Source organism: Sceloporus undulatus, chromosome 2 (assembly GCF_019175285.1).
Source record: "Sceloporus undulatus isolate JIND9_A2432 ecotype Alabama chromosome 2, SceUnd_v1.1, whole genome shotgun sequence".
NCBI lineage: Eukaryota > Metazoa > Chordata > Lepidosauria > Squamata > Phrynosomatidae > Sceloporus > Sceloporus undulatus.
In genome coordinates, this window is record NC_056523.1 from 13014318 (window position 1) to 13030818 (window position 16501).

Consider the following 16501-nt stretch of genomic DNA (forward strand, 5'->3'; position numbering starts at 1 on the left):
TGCTGGACGCGACTCCGCGGACGCGACACGAGCACCATAGAACGAGTTCTTAGCTGCTCGTATCGCCTCTCCGTAGTCCTCCAAAAGGCAGTCTAGGAGAGCCTTGTCGGCTAAGCGTAGGTGTTTCCGCCAACGGTGCTCTAGCCGTCGCAGAACCCGCTTCCTCGCCCGGAGATCTTCCGTGTACCAGGGCTTACGTTTGGAAGCAGGCCTGAGAGGGCGCTTGGGAGCGATACTGTGTATAGCCCTAGAGAGACTGGTATTCCAAATACCAGTCAGGGCATCAACAGAATCGCCATCATTTCCAACCATGTTCCCCTCTAAGGCTTCCTGGAACCTTTTGGGTTCCATCAGCCTTCGAGGGTGGACCATCTTAATAGGTCCACCACCCCCGGTGGGGATCTGGGTAGAGGCCTTGATTTTTGCCTCCACAAGGAAGTGATCTGTCCATGACAGGGGGGAAATATTAATTATTTCCGCCCACGGATTTTCCGCATCCGTACAAAAAGCCAAATCCAGTGTATTACCCGCAAAATGCGTAGGACTCGAGATCAGCTGGGACAGGCCCATGGCCGTCATGGTATCCATGAATTCCCGAGCCGCACCGGATGGAACATAGTTGGCCGCGAAGGGGATGTTGAAGTCACCCAGGACTAGCAGCCTGGGTGTTTCCAGCATCAGCTCCGCAACCAGCTGTGTCAGCTCGTTAAGGGAGTCCGTTAGCGCACGGGGTGGCCGGTACACCAACAGAATCCCCAGACTGTCCCTAGCCTTCAGGGTCAGGTAAATACACTCGATAAGAGAAGTTCGACGGATGTGGTTCCTGGTGAGAGACAAGGTGTTCCTATGTACCAAGGCAACACCCCCCCCCAACCTAACCTGGGCTGGTCCTTCACCGAAAACCCGGCAGGGAGGGCCTGCGCCCACACAGCATCTCCCTCAGGCCCAAGCCAGGTCTCGGTAATGCAAGCCAGGTCGCAATTACTGTCTTCCAACAAATCGTGGATTATGTGGGTCTTATTGTTGATCGACCTGGCATTGCACAGGAGCAGCGACAGGGTTTGTGGCACGGTTGGAATGACCGTCAGGTCCCTTTGGTTAGGAGGGGGACAGGAAGGGGAGATAGATATGACGCATCGATCTCGCCTTCCTCTTTAACGCAAGTCCCTTCTCCCACCGCCATACCTCCCCTTGCCCCACACCACCTCAATGGGAGCTCCGCTCATGCAGATATTACCCTCCTCCTCCCCAGCCAAAGCATTCCCCGCGTCCATATCCTCCCCCTCCCCTTCCCAAGCAACTAAAAGAGCAGAGGTCAGACACTACAGACATCCTCTGCTCTAATGCTGGCATGGACACAAACCCCTTCTGGCCCTTGCGCAGTCCATGGGCGGCCTCCCCGGGCCGGTGCGCAGCTGCGCACCTCTAACAACCCAGGGAGAGCCGCCTGGCAGCAGCGCAGCTCCTGGCAAAGGTCCGGTGGCAAAAAGGAGGCGTGACAAAGGAGGAGGCCAGCAAGCTGGGTTTTCAGCGTGCCGCTGCCCTGACACGCCCCCCGCTCCGCCTTCCCCCCAGATGTCCCGAATTCAGCTCACCGGAGCCGCCGTGGAGTTACAAACAAACAAGGAGTCCTCCAAAATGCAGTCCGTGGGCGGCCTCTAACAACCCAGGGAGAGCCGCCAGTCCTCCCTCACAGCAACAGCAGAGCAGAGCACTCCTCCCATGTGTTTTTGGGGGCTGGAGTCAGCGCCTTCAGGGGGCTGGCAAGCCAACTTTTGAAGGAGGGAGCCTCTCTCACTGACCCCTCCTCCCTTCAGGACGCCGCCTAGATGGTAAAGGGACAGTCTTCCCTCACAGCAACAGCAGAGCAGAGCACTCCTCCCAGGTGTTTTGGGGGGCTGGAGTCGGCGCCTTCAGGGGGCTGGCAAGCCGGCTTTTGAAGGAGGGAGCCTCGCTCACTGACCCCTAAAGCGGAGCCAAACTGAGTTATTTCTCCAGTGTGGATGTAGCCTTAGTCACCAACTCTGGTTCCTGCACAGCTTCCTTTCCCCTTTCCCTCTCCTCCGACTCATGGCCAGGAGGCAGCACCATTGCCTTCAATGGGACTCCCAATGGGCCAGATTAGAACCAGAGAGGACCCAGCCCCCCCCCCAACCTCACTGCAGCAAAGCTCTTCCTTCTTTTGGGTTTTTTTTTTGGGGGGGGGCAGGTTTACAGTATTCAGATGAGGTTTGCCATTGCCATTTTCTGAGGAGGCTGAGAGAGTGTGACTTGCACCAGGTCACCCAGTGGGATTCCATCCCTGCCTTCTAGAGTCATAGTCCAATGCTCAAACCAAGCACAAGGTTGCTTTGGACTGATTTTGAATTGGTGAATTTCCTAAATAATGAGAAATAAAGGGTAATGAATGCACAAATAAAGTGAATTGCCTACATAACGTGAAATAAAGGGTAATGGATGAACAAATAATGTGAAACGAGGCAAAAACCACGGGAACAAGCCCTGCCGGAAGTGTAAAAAGATCACAATCTGATTCTGCCCTCACTGCGCATGTGCAGGGATGCTAATTCGAAATCTAGACTACTACGACAGGTACGTATTCATATGATAATTTCTTTTGCATTCACACTACTTTGGCTTTGGATGGGATCTGTGTTCTTCTGTGGATTGATAACCACGTAATTGCGTTAAATTCCGAATTGGCCCCACTTTCTTTTCTTTTGAAATTGGGAGACATTCCTCCTGTGTGATATTGTCCATCCTCATGTGGTGTTTAGGGCCTATAGGGGGCATAAACCTAGAGACTACATGATCATCCTTTAAGCCTGAGAGAGAGCTCTTTACAAACAGGAAGTAAATAGAAAGGTAACTTCTGGTTTACAGCCTTTGGGGGAAAAATAATTTGCTAACTATAAATTCCAAATTCCAAAAATTGGATCCCCTCCAAACTTGTGCTAAATATTTGAGATTATGTGCAACATTTTTGATTTTGCCATTTTATAGGAGGGACATTATACTACCCCATTGTATTTAATGAGACTTGAGCATCTATGGATTTTGGTATCGACAGGCAGTCGCAGAACCAAACCCCAGCGGATACCAAGGGCCCACTGTACTTCAACTCGGACTTTGTAGTAAGCATCCATAAAACCGACATTGTCCGTTTTACTCCAAATGTATGCCAAAGATTTTGAGACATTTTCCTGAAAATCCCCTGCATTTTACATTGCCCCCAAACTAAGAAACAGATGCCTCAATTTTTGGGATTCATAGCATTGTCTGATTCACTTCAAAACCTTATAAAAATGTTGCAGTCACTTTGTAATAAATGTCCCAGTTCTGCAGTACGCCCAAAGGTAGATCTCAAACATAGATCTCAAAACAGGGTTCCAACACCAAAATTTCAACATTCTCCAGTTTGGTCCAGCTCTGGGTCAATATTTTCTACCAAAAACCTTACAGTTTGCAGCACTTCTAAAATTGAATAATAATATGCCCAGGTTTCACCAGACTAGCCTTCCTGGCTCTAATCTTTAAAGAGTCTTTGTGACAGATCCCTTCTTCCAGGTTGGCACTGTAATCCTGCCATTTACCCTGCCCTTGGTCTCCTAGTTCTCTTTCCTGGATTGGGTTTCTGGCTGTAGAGAGATCTTGTAGCACCTTTGAGACTAACTAAAAGAAAGAAGTTGGTAGCATGAGCTTTCATAGACTAAACTTTACTTTCTCAGATACTGTATATTAGTGAAAAGCCCTGGTGACACAGTGGTTAAATGCCTGTATTGCAGACACTCCTATAAGGATGTGAATTGAGTGGCCGCAGTACAGGCATTTAACCATAAGGTTGTGAGTTCAATACAAGCCAGGGGCTCTGGGTCGACTCAGCATTGCATCCTTCTGAGGTTGCTAAAACGAGTTTCCAGCTTGTTCGGGGCAGTTAGCTTACACATTGTAAATCGCTTAGAGAGTGCTTAAGTGCACTGATCACTGGTATAGAAATGTACTTACTATTGCTATTTGGTGGAGTGGAAGCCAGGGACAGACATATATATCCCTTCGTATATATATATATTTAATAATAATAATAATAATAATAATAATAATAATAATAATAATAAATGTTTATTTATAAACCGCTTTTCCAACTATCAAAGCGGTGTACATGTCGTTAATCAAACAGTAAAAACAGTAAAAAAGAGTCTACATCATAAAATACATATTAAAATAGAATTAAATTCAAACGACAGTAAAAGCATCGGATAAAAAACTGTTAAAAACATCGCAATCTATTAAAACCAAACTGCAGAAACAATAGGGGAGGTAGAATCTTAGATGGAATTGGGAGGGTAGGCTTGTTGAAAGAGTCTTTAAAGCCTTCTTGAAGGCTTCCACCGTTCCACTGTGGCGGATATCTTCAGGGAGGGCATTCCACAAGGAGGGCGCTACAGCTGAAAATGCCCGTTGCTGTGTTGTTACCAATCTCACCTTAGGGTGGTCGAGTAAACATTTTCCTATAATTCTGAGCGTGCGGGGAGGATTATGTAGGGAGAGGCGTTCCCTCAAGTAACCCGGGCCCAAGCCATTTAGGGCTTTAAAGGTAATAACCAACACTTTGTATTGGGACCGGAAACGTATAGGCAGCCAGTGTAAAGATTTTAAAACAGGTGTTATATGGTCGGACCTCGGTGTCCCCGTAATTAACCTGGCTGCAGCATTTTGAATCAGCTGCAGTTTCCGAACCTGATACAAAGGTAGCCCCATGTAGAGCGCATTGCAGAAATCCAAACGAGAGGTTACCAGCGCATATACTACCTTTTCTAGGTCCCTCAGGTCCAGACAGGGACGTAGTTGGCAAATCAGCCGGAGCTGATACCAGGCACTCCTGGCCATTGCATCTATTTGAGATGATAAATGTAGGGATGGACCCAGGAATACTCCCAAACTACGTACTTTATCCTTCAGGGGAAGTTTAATCCCATCAAGGACAGGATGACAAATTTCCCTGCCCGGGCTAGGGGAACCTATCAAGAGTACCTCTGTTTTCTCTGGATTCAATCTGAGTTTGTTTTTCTTCATCCAGCCCATTACTGCCCCCAGGCAGGCGTCCAGAGGAGAGATGCCATCCTTAGTCACTGTTTCAGTCAGAGACATGGAGAGATAGATCTGGGTGTCATCAGTGAACTGATAACACCGAGCAAAATGATTCCGGATGATCTCTCACAGCGGCTTCATGTAAATATTAAACAGCATGGGGGACAGAATGGCGCCCTGAGGGACGCCTGATGTAAGCTCTCTTTTACGAGAGCAACAGTCCCCCAGCCTCACCATCTGGAACCTACCCGAGAGATAGGATTGGAACCACTGGAGCGCAGTGCCCCCGATACCTAATTCTCCCAGGCGTTCCAGAAGGATACCATGGTCAATGGTATCGAAGGCCACTGAGATGTCCAAGAGCACCAGCAGAGTAGTATCTCCTCTGTCAGTGGCCAGATGGAGATCATCGACTAAGGCGACCATGGCAGTCTCAACTCCGTGACCCGCTCTGAAGCCAGTTTGAAATGGGTCAAGATAATTGGTTTCATCCAAGACTGCCTGGAGTTGAGAAGCAACTGCCCTCTCAATCACCTTGCCCAAAAATGGTACAAGGGAGACCGGTCTATAGTTACTCATAGATAGGGGATCAAGGGAAGGTTTCTTCAATAGAGGCTTTACCACAGCCTGTTTCAGTGATGGTGGAACAGAGCCTTCCCGAAGAGATGTATTTAGAATTAAATGGAGAGCGAATTTTATAACATCTCCTCCCTGCAAGATGGGCAAGGGTCAAGGGGGCAAGTTGTCTTTCTCAAACCTCCAAGGAGCTTGTCTACGTCCTCGGTACTCACAAACTCGAATTGATCCAGAATAACCTTGTTACCAGAGGTGCTGGATACATCTACTGATGGTTCTGCTTGAAAACTGACGCCCACATATTTTGTGTGTGTATCTATGTCAGGGAGTTTATATAATTATGTATTATAGAGAGGGACAGAGAGAGAGAGTGTGTATGTGTGTGTGTGTGTCAAGGAGTCGGGATGTTTACCATAGAGTTGCACTGGAGGACCTAGAGATTCATAGAAAGAACACCTCTCTAGGCATTTGTAGGGCCTCCATCATAATTCTATGGTCAACGTCCGGCTGATGTTTACCATAGAGTTGCACCAGAGGACCTAGAGATTTCTAGAGAGGTATTCTCTCAGGTTAAAAAAATGATGTTTTCCCCATTTTCATGGCAATGTTGTGCAAATGTGGAGGGCCCACTGTGTATTCTATATATCTATGTGTACAGTGTCAGAGAATGGTGGGTTGGCATAGAAATACTTGAAATAAAACATCTACCTATGGTCCAAAACGCACACTGTGTGGCATCCCCTGGAAAGCCCAGGGGGTGCACCCCCTCCCAGGATAGCAATGTCTACCGAGAATAGGATGTGATGGCCTCGCTGGCAAACCACGAGATCATGACTCACCTTCTGGTTGACAATGCTTTATCCATAATTGGATAAGCCCATGTTGATTTGGCTGAGACAGTGCACACATCCTGCTCCCTCTGCTAATTAGGATTTTCCTGAATACACATTGGTCCCTGACTCCGCAAATTGCCTTCTGATGTACTATGAGATAATGTAAGCCTAATGTAACCCTGATGTGACTAAAGAGGGCTGGCCGAGACCTGGCCAGCAAAAAGAAGCTTTGCACCCCCATTCCTGTCTCTGCGTCTCTCTCTGCCGCGACAACACTGCAGAAATAATCCAGTTTGAGGGCGCTTTAAGTGCCTTGGCTCAATGTTAGGGAATCCTGGGAACTGTAATTTTTGTGAGACGTTGAGCCTTCTCTGTCAAGAGAGCTCTGGTGCCTCAATAAACTACAGTTCCCATGATTCCCTAACACTGAGCCAGGGCAGTTAAAGATATAATCCAGTTTGAGGCGCAGTACTAGGGAATGCTGGGAACGGTAGTTTATTGTTGGCACTAGAACTCTCTGACAGAGAAGGCTAAATGTCTCACAAAAACTACAGTTCCCAGCATTCCCTAGCATCGAGCCAGGGCAGTTAAAGCGCTCTCAAAGAGGATTATTTCTACAGTGTGTTTTGAACTGATGATGATGTCAATGAAAAGTCCCCCCCAAAAGAAAATCCCATCTGCGCAGGCGCGGAACTGGACCAGCCCAAACTAATCAAGGGCCGAAAACATCCACCCTGGTGTAACCCAGGGGAAGCCCAGTAGCAGTAATAGTCCCTGTACCGGTTGGAGAAGGAAAAGAAAACCAACAACAGTCCCTGGGTTTCAGAGGAGGAGAGGCAAGGCAAGAGCCCCCTCCTCCTCAGACCACTTTCTGTGCTTCACCCCAGTTTTGGTTTCCCCCTTTGTTCTCTTTTCTTGCAGGATCTGGAGCACTGGAGCCAGGGAAGGGGAGAAAGTAACGTGAGGAACGGAGTACACGTGTCTCGGGGGAGGAAAAGGAGGAGGAGGGGGGTCAGCGCCACCCTAAAAAACCCTGGGACCTTCTTGGAGAAGGAAGAGGGGCAGGAATGGCAGGGATCCTTTTATTCAAAATAAAAACATGTATTATTATATTGTATATATAAAATGTGAGTGTGTGTGTGTATATATATATATATACACACACACACACACACATATATCTATAAATGTATATACAGTATATGTGTGTATGTATATACTGTATATTGCTTTGTATCTGTAAATGTATATATATATGTGTGTGTGTGTGTGTGTATATACACCAGTATCTATACAGGTATATAGATGTATATATCTATACATATATCTATACATGTGTATGCAATATATGTGTGTGTGTATTTATATATATAAGTATATATGTGAGATATATAAAGGTATACATATATGCGTATATGTGTATATGTACAGTATATGGCTCTTGTGGTCTCTTCCAACTCTAGGGTTCTACAATGACCCATGGGAACACATACCATAATAAACCTGTTAAGTTTACAAGGTGCCACAGAACTATTTTTGACACCATGGATATCAGTGGAGTTCCCCCTGGAAATAGAGTCAGAATATCAGTAGGCATTCTATGTTAGCCGCTGTTGGCAAGGCAGGCTTGGCTTACTTGGCAAGGTTGGCTTGGCTTACTTCTGAGCATGGCCAGAACAGAAATTAGAAAATGGGAGATCTTAAAGAAATATTACCAAAAAATAAAAAATAAAATGGCACATGGGGCAGCGTCACTTTTAATTTATTTAGGGCTATGTTTTGTCATTTTGGGGGAAAACTTCTGTACTGTATATTGTTCAAATGTACCAATGGAAGCTGGGTATAAAAGGCATAGATTCCACTGTTTTGACATTTGTTATGGAATGATTCCTAATTGGTATGCACTGTACTTCAGATCTGCGATTTATAGGTTTGCATATATTGTCTTGAAGTTGGGCTTTCTAATTGACAAAGACAACATCATTTTTTCCTGAAGGAAAGAGAGTTCATGACAAACTGCTTAAGAGCCAAAAAAATAAAAGTAAAATAAAATAAAAAAATTGTGAGAGGGTGGTGGTGGAAAGAAGCCGCCTGTGTTCTTTCCTGCAGCCCCAAAGGTCAAAATTTCTCTTCTGACTGCTTTTTCTTATGCATTTCTCTCCCAGGTTCCTAGTATGATGGAACAAAAGAAGCAACAGCTCTTAAATCTTCAGAGTCTGCAGAAAGTCCAGAATTCTCCAGGAGGCCACTCAGGTGCAGGATGAATGCATAGAACAGTTGTGATTACAGATAAACTATTAGGGGCCTGCAACAAAATGTTGCAGTCTGGAATTTTTTCTTGTTGATTCAGCCCCTTCCCCCACTTATCCATGGTTTCCATTTCCCACTCACCACAAATAGGTATCCCATGCTTGCTGACTGTGTATAGTTCTCATTGGGATGTTTAGAGTCTGTGTAGAGTTGTATGCCTTCTATTCATTTCTGACTTACGGCAACCCTAAGGGGTTTTCTTGGCTCCTGACAATAGCAAGAAGGCTAAAGGAAAAATTTGGAAATTTTCTATTTCTACAAGAATCTTTGTAGAGTAGAGGAAGGAGCTGCAAGTCTGTCATAGAACCATCTATACATTGTAGACAATTTGGAGGTAAGTTCTAAGGTGCAAGAGTGTGTAGTGTTCTTCATCATTATATTGAGAGTGCAATTTAGAAAAAAAATTATCTGACTGGATTGCAGGGGAGGATTGGTAGCAGTGGATAGGCGATGTCCCCTGTTTAAATGGTGCCATTTCTATTTCACATTAAAATAAACTCATAAGGCTGCTAGCAAGCTCAATTGGGGGAAAGCCATAACATCCCAGAAAAATTACCAGTGAAATCTTTAAAATATTAGCAGTTGATCAAAATAAAATATAAACAGCAACAATTTACATATATTAATTCCAGAAAGTTCAAAAAGTATGGCAACAGAGCTTTTTCTTGCCACTTAAGAGAGATCAGGACAGCTGTGCATTGAGGTTATTATTTCCTTTGACCTGGAAATTATTTTTCTATCAAAGCAGACTAAAATAGCATTTGCCTTCTATGCTGCAAAATCATACTGTTCATTCATATTCAGTTTATGATCAGCAATAATACAGTACCAAAGTCTTTTGTGCAAGTAGTACCTCTGAGCCATCTATCCTCCATGCTATACCTAGGCATTTGGTTTTTGTGGTCTAAATGTAGCACTTTGCATTTGTCTCTGTTGAATTTCTTTTTAATAATTTCTGCCCAATGTTCCAGTTTATCAAGTTCTTTTTGAATTCTGTTCCTATCTTCCAGTGTATTAGTCACTCTTTCCAGTTTTATTGTTTTCAAACTTGATAAGGATTCCCTCTACTCCATCATCTAAAGATGTATTCACACTGCAGAAATAAAGCAGTTTTATAATTGTCATGGATCCACCCTGGGAATCCTGGGATTTTTAATTTGGTGAAGTATTCAACCCGGTCTGTCAGAGAGAGCTCTGGTACCTCAGCAAAGTACAAGTCCCGGGATTCTGTAGGATAAGAGACATGGCCATTAAAGTGGTGTCACAGTCACTAATAAAAAATGTCTGAGTAGTGGCCCTGAGTCAGAAGCATGAAGCACTTCAAGACCTCCTTTCAGTCTGAAGTGCAACCAGTTAGGATGATATTTTGAGCAAGGTTTTCCAGCCAATTATGGATCCATCTGGTGGTGATTCTGTCTATTCTATATTTAGTCAGTTTGCTAATCAAAATATTATGGGGGACTTTTTGTAGCAGTTAAAAAATATTGAGATTTGCATACAAGCCAGCACATATAAACCATGGGCCACTTGCAGGTGGAAAATCCATCTGGACATCATCTTCTGACATCCTTTCTCTTGATCAGGATACCCTGGCCTGAAGAAAGAGGTGAAAAAAGAAGAGGAGCCATGTGAACGGATTCATCAGGTTTCTAAGATAAATGACACCTCTCCAACTGCTAATTCAGGTAAAGGAGTTTTTTCCAGACTTTTATTCACAGTTTCCCAATACTGTATTTCAGATGGATAGTTTGTTAAATTTTTGTTGGTTAAAGCTGTGGAGTAAAAACAATTGAGTTTTGTAGCTCCTCGGAAAAGTAACAGATCCATCATGGCACTTCCTTCTATGCACTGGAACTCAGTTCATCATACATGTTTTATAGTCAGTTTAATGGATTGAAATGTCTGTTGATACATTTGCATGGTTAGCAGTATATGTTGTATGGGTCCAGAAACTTTTTCATAGTTCTAGTTGGGAGGGCCTGCTTAGTTTATTTTGTTAGCTGTGTAACATATGTATTTTTATAATAATCTTAAGGCGGCTTTCAGGAACATGATGGAACATGATAATTAACATAAAGAACAGTATTATTATTATTATTATTATTATTAACCTTTATTTATGAAGCGCTGTAAATTTACACAGCGCTGTACATACAATCTTTTAGTTAGACGATTCTAACTAAAAGATACAACTACTCACTGTTCTGTCTGAAACTGTACAAACTACTCACTGTTCTGTCTCAAACTATACATGCTGTGATGTTGGTGATCTTAATAGGAATCACCTGACTAGCTCTGTATATGTTTGTGCTGATAAAATCCAGTTAAGTGGCGTAAAAGAGTAAAAAATAAATAAAAAGAATTTCACATTATGAACGTTTTCTAGTCAGAAGAAAGTTTTGTCGTCAGAAGACCTTAGTTATGTATGGCTCAGATCTAGGCTATCTGGCAGACTGTATCTACCTGTATGAGCCTGCCTGGACCCTGAGATCATGAGGACAGGCCTTTTTCTTAGTCCCACCACCATTACAAGCACAATTGATGGAGACAAGAGGGAGAGATCTTGGTAGTTGCCCCAGACTTTAGAACTCCCTTCCCAGGAATGCCAGAACAGGCCCCTGCTTGTTGTCCTTCTTTTGGCTTTCAAAACAATGTTTTTAAAGAATGGGCTAGGGCAGTGATTCCCAAATTGCGCAGTAGGTACCCCCTACAAATGAATATAATAACAATAATATAATAATTATATACCAGAATCAAACAAAATGCAAACACCAGCCTCTAGTTAAATACTGATAAATACTATAAGTTCCATGAAAGTGGAAATAAGAGGAGCATGGGAGGGGAAGGAAGGGATATGAGAAAAGAGCTGCTAAGTTAAGGCAAAATTGTATGACTCATTCTAGTCATACCAAACTGTGGTGAGTGAGTGAGAGAGAGGTATAGCTATGTCACAGGAAAAAGTCATGAAGAAAATGAGGCTTCTCACCACAGCTCTGTTGAAGTGATGTGGAAGCCCTCTCCTTTGCAAGCTGCTATTATATTTTGTGACCAAAATACTGGAATTATCACTGAAACTAACAATAAGTTATTACTGTCTTCTTTCTTAATAGGGTTTCCTTATGTGACAGTGAAGATGGAAGAAGGTGAACCCGAGGTCCCTGCACAGGAGATCAAGACAGTTGGAGCTTCCTGCCCTGGTGAGAAAGGGTGCACGGAAAAATTAATTAATTCTGAATTCACAGTTCTTACAGTCCATGTTAAATTGGAGTCCATGTATATAATTATGTGTCTGTGTATCTATCACATAGCATACACATAGACACACATCTGCACACATGTGACTGTGTGCATATTTAGGTAGGGCTTACATCAACCTTCTCTAGTCTTGTACATTCCAAAATTGCAACTCCCATTGTCCTCAGTCAGCATTAACCACATGTTGAAGTTAAATACATTTGAAGGATTCTGGGTTAGAGAAGACTAGCTCATTCTCTGGGCCCTTGGTATCTGCTGGAGTTTGGTTGCAAGACCCTCCCATGGATACCAAAATCGTTGGACGCTCAGATCCCATTAAATACAGTGGCATAGAGAAATGGTGTGCCTTATATAAAATGGCAAAATCAAGGATTTTGTTTTGTTTTTAAATATTTATATCTTCAAACCATAGACAGTTGAATCTGTGGATACAGAAGGCTGACTATATATATAATCTTATCAAAGATGGCAACAACTCTTTTGTGCATTTCTCCAACTATCTGAGCAAGCTGCTAGCCACTTGTTACTATGAATTCCAGAAATTAATGATGTGCTGCGTGAAGGAGTCTTTTCTCTTTCCAACAATAGAGGAGGACATCTTTGGAGCAACACATCCAAGGATATCCTCCAGCTGCTATGGAAAAAATAAATGAATGTATAACAGCAATTTCCAAAATCCCTTTCTGTTTTGAATCTGTTGTCCATTAGTTGCACTAGAGAATCCTGAGTCCTAGTTTTACAGAACAGGAAGAGGAATGTCTGTTATCAATCTACAGTATTTTTGGCTTAAGAATAATTGTTCCTAAATTGAGGCTGTCATATTTTGGCATTAGAAAAGATGACAATGCTTGGAAAGTTAGAGTATAGGAGAAAAAGTGGAAGACCATACACCAGATTCATAAACTCAATCAAGGAGGATATGGTCATGAGCCTGAAGGAACTGAGCAGAACAGTTGAGGACAGAAGGTCTTGAAGGTGTCTCATCCATGTGTTGCCATGAATCAGAGTTGACTTGAATCAAAGTTGACTCGAATGCAGTTAACAACAACAATATGAAAGAGACCTCTAGTTGTGTCAGGGCACATATTTTGCATGAAGAAAGCCCAAGATGAAAATCTCAGCTCTGTAATTAACTGGAAAAGGCCCCCAAGAACTCAGATAGCCAGTGCCAGTCAGACTACTAGACTAGACTAGAGGTTCTGGCTCAGTAGAAGACAAGATTCCCCTACTGAACACTGCTAATGTCCTGTGGTATAAAAAAACAGCTGTAAAAAAATATTCAGAATAATTCAGCAGCTGTATTTTAGCTGCTTTTTCTTCTCATTTCAGTTTAATTTTTGATGTGGACTCTATAGCAAAATACTGCATAGTAGTCTGCTTCTGTTACTGTCCAATCTATTAGTGGTAGCCTTTTCCAGGCTAGACCATTCCATTCCATTCCCTTTCCATCTAGTAGGCCAATATCCTGCTTCAGGAGAAGTGGTATAAAGTTCCACCCTGCAGAACTGTTATATCTCTCCCCTCCTGCAGGAATCACCTTCCTCCTCTAGTGCCCTCCTCCACAGCCTTGTTGCTGCTGTTGAAGAGCAAGGGATGGCTGAGAAGCAGTTGGCTCTGTGATCATAGCCAGACATGCAGCAACAGTGACATTTTTCAGACACTTCCCACCTGAGGATGCCTTTATAGTTCTGTGTCTGTCTATATCACATAGCCAGATAGTTCACACTGTCTGCCACTCTTCAACAGCTGCTGCATGGCTGTAGAAATGGGGAGGTAACATGACAAGGGATGGTTTTCACAGGGGTTTGGTCATCGTGCAAGTGAAGTAAAGAATTCTGAAAAGACGCAGGCAGGTATAAGTTGGACTGCCTGCATATGTTGCTAACAGGATGCCAGCTCTAGTTTTCCATTTTCTATCCCAAAACAGTTAGTCTGCATTGGGGTTGCTCCCTTACAGTATTTTCCCAAGCTTTTTTTTTTCCTTTTTGTACTTTTGCAAGCCTGCTGAGTCTTTCCTCTTGTGCATAGCTGGTGGGGCCTTACTTACTTGAGGATTCATGCTTGAAGCATATATTTACTGTTACTATTTGGGTTTTCTCATTTCTTTATCTGCAGGGCAAACTCTCACTTCCTCTTTGCTTCACACACCACAAGGAGGTTTCAAGATGAATTCTGTGGAAGCTCTTCAGAAAAATCCTTTCTGGAGATTATCTTTAGCTGACCAGTTACAAGTCATAGAGATGGGACCGGAGAGGCCTCCTCTAATGCTCCAACAGTCTGGTTGTGACAGAGGAAAAGAATACACCCGGAGGTTCAGCACAAAATGGTACGATAGAAAGGAGTGGCTGTGTGGAAGTGCTACTAAAGATGCCCTCTTCTGTTTTCCCTGTTTGCTCTCTGTGGGTGGTACAACATGGACAGAGACTGGAGTCAGGGACTTAAAGCATCTGGCTGACAAGATCAAGAAGCACGAAGAATCCAAGAGCCACATGGACAATTGCATGAAGCTAGCAGCATTAAGTAAAAACAGTGTAATTCAGTTGGGTGAAGAGGACCTTGCATCTATCAAAAAGCACAACCAAGAAGTGGAAAAAAACAGATACAGGCTTTGGGTCATCATTGAAAGTATATCAAACATCATTGATAGTATACCATTCTGTGATGCTTTTGAACTGGGGCTTTCGGATCTGGATGAGATGGAGGATTCGGTAAACCTGAACATGTTCAGTGGCCAGTTGAACCCTGTGGCACCCATTGACTTGGCCATGGAACTTCACATGCAGAGTTCCCCTGTGTTGAGAGATCTGTCAAAGATGGTTCAGAATGAAATACTTGATTGTATGTCGAGGGTGGTAAAGGATTTCATCAAACAGCAGGTCAAAAGTGCCCATTTTGTGGCTGTTGAAGTTGACCATGTAAGTGTGTCCAGCCACCCCCAGACTGTAGTGACTTTCCGATACATTGATGAGCACTGCTCACTGGTAGAATGCTTTTATGCAGTGGCAGAGCTGGAAGACCATCGGGGTGAAACAATTGCTACTTTTTTGCTTCAGCAGCTGGAGGATGTGTTTCCAGAGGCAGCTGACAAGCAGAAACTTATTGCACAAAGCTACGATGGGCTAAGTATGACACATGATGACAACACAGGGGTACAGAACAGAATTCAGGACATATTTCCTAATGCCAAATATGTTCACTCCTGTGCCCATCAGCTAAACATGGTGATGCAGCAAGTCACATCCCAGATTCAGGAAGTGAGAGGGTTCTTTGCAAATCTTTCTAGGATACAAGAGTTCTTTGCCTGCAACACAAAAAGGAAGGAAGTTTTGGAGGCAGTTCTAGGAAGACATCTTCCCAGATCATCTCAGACAAACTGGAACCTTAATGTCCAAACAGTGAACTATGTGTTTGAGAAGAGACTGAAATTGATTGAATGTTTTCAAGAAATCAAAAGAACTTGTGATGACCTGTCAGTCCAGATGGCCAGCCAGTTTATTCAGTTGCTGGAAAAAGATGGTGAATTCCTATACTTATTGTCCCTGTTTCACAGAATAATGCCTCAAGTGGATGCTTTCCACAGGCAGCTCTGGGGTACAGCAATGAACTCCATAGCAGTCAGGAAAGCCGCCTCAGACTTTGTAAGTGCCATCAGTTCTGTCAGAGATTCCATTGGAAGCTTGTACTGTGAGGTCCCGCCAGAATCCATGCTGGCCAGAGGCAAAACAAAGGTGATTCTGGACCATATAGCATCAGAAGCCTGCAATATTATCATTGCACATGCCAAAGAACGTTTTGCATTCACCAGTCACTTAGTGAGTGCAACACTAGTCCAGGGGACTTTGTTTCGGGCACATAACCGGACATTTCCACAAGAGGCATTGGATCAAACTGTAAAGGCCTACCCAATGCTGGAGAAAGAGAGACTGAAAACAGAGCTTTGTGTCTTGTACAAGATGAAAGAACTCTACAGTTGCACAAGTGTTTCAGCACTTATGTGTGTACTTGTGGATACCCCTTTAGAGCAAACGCTGGCATTGCTGAGAATTGTGATCACCACTCCAAAATTGGTTGCAGAGGAAGAAGAGACACCTTCAGCTCTGAAGCGGGTAAAGGCTCTCCTACGAAACACCACATCCAAGGACAGGCTCAGTGCTTTGGCCACCCTGTTCATTGAGAAAGAGATGATTAAAAGCATCCCAGACTTCAATAACAAAACAATTGAACTGTTTGCAAGGCAGGCAGAACACCAGGATGATTTCTTGTACAAATAGTGCGGAGGGCCAATTTCCCAAAAACTGATTTTCAGAACTGAATTTGTAAAATGTATCTCTATCTCTATCTATCTATCTGTATAGAATCATAGAGTTGGAAGAGACCACAAGGGCCATCCAGTCCAACCTGCTGCCATGAAGGAAGTCACAATCAAAGCATCCCCGACA

General features: G+C 43.7%; 1 protein-coding gene across 1 annotated transcript; it reads left to right on the plus strand.

Annotated features, from left to right (window-relative positions):
* Positions 1 to 7222: 7222 nt before the first annotated feature.
* On the plus strand, positions 7223 to 16501 carry LOC121921841. The gene is made up of 5 exons (XM_042450450.1): positions 7223 to 7338; positions 8663 to 8750; positions 10391 to 10492; positions 11918 to 12004; positions 14178 to 16501. Exons 2-5 carry the CDS (start codon positions 8672 to 8674, stop codon positions 16331 to 16333), a joined length of 2424 nt encoding a protein of 807 aa, XP_042306384.1. The 5' UTR covers positions 7223 to 7338; positions 8663 to 8671; the 3' UTR covers positions 16334 to 16501.

What these genes read in the sequence shown, in the direction of transcription:
- LOC121921841 (XM_042450450.1), top strand. Translation starts at nt 8,672, where the DNA reads ATGATGGAACAAAAGAAGCAACAGCTCTTAAATCTTCAGAGTCTGCAG. An exon ending in TTCTCCAGGAGGCCACTCAG is followed by an intron (nt 8,751 to 10,390) that starts GTGCAGGATGAA and finishes TCTCTTGATCAG; the next exon opens with GATACCCTGGCCTGAAGAAA. An exon ending in CTCTCCAACTGCTAATTCAG is followed by an intron (nt 10,493 to 11,917) that starts GTAAAGGAGTTT and finishes CTTTCTTAATAG; the next exon opens with GGTTTCCTTATGTGACAGTG.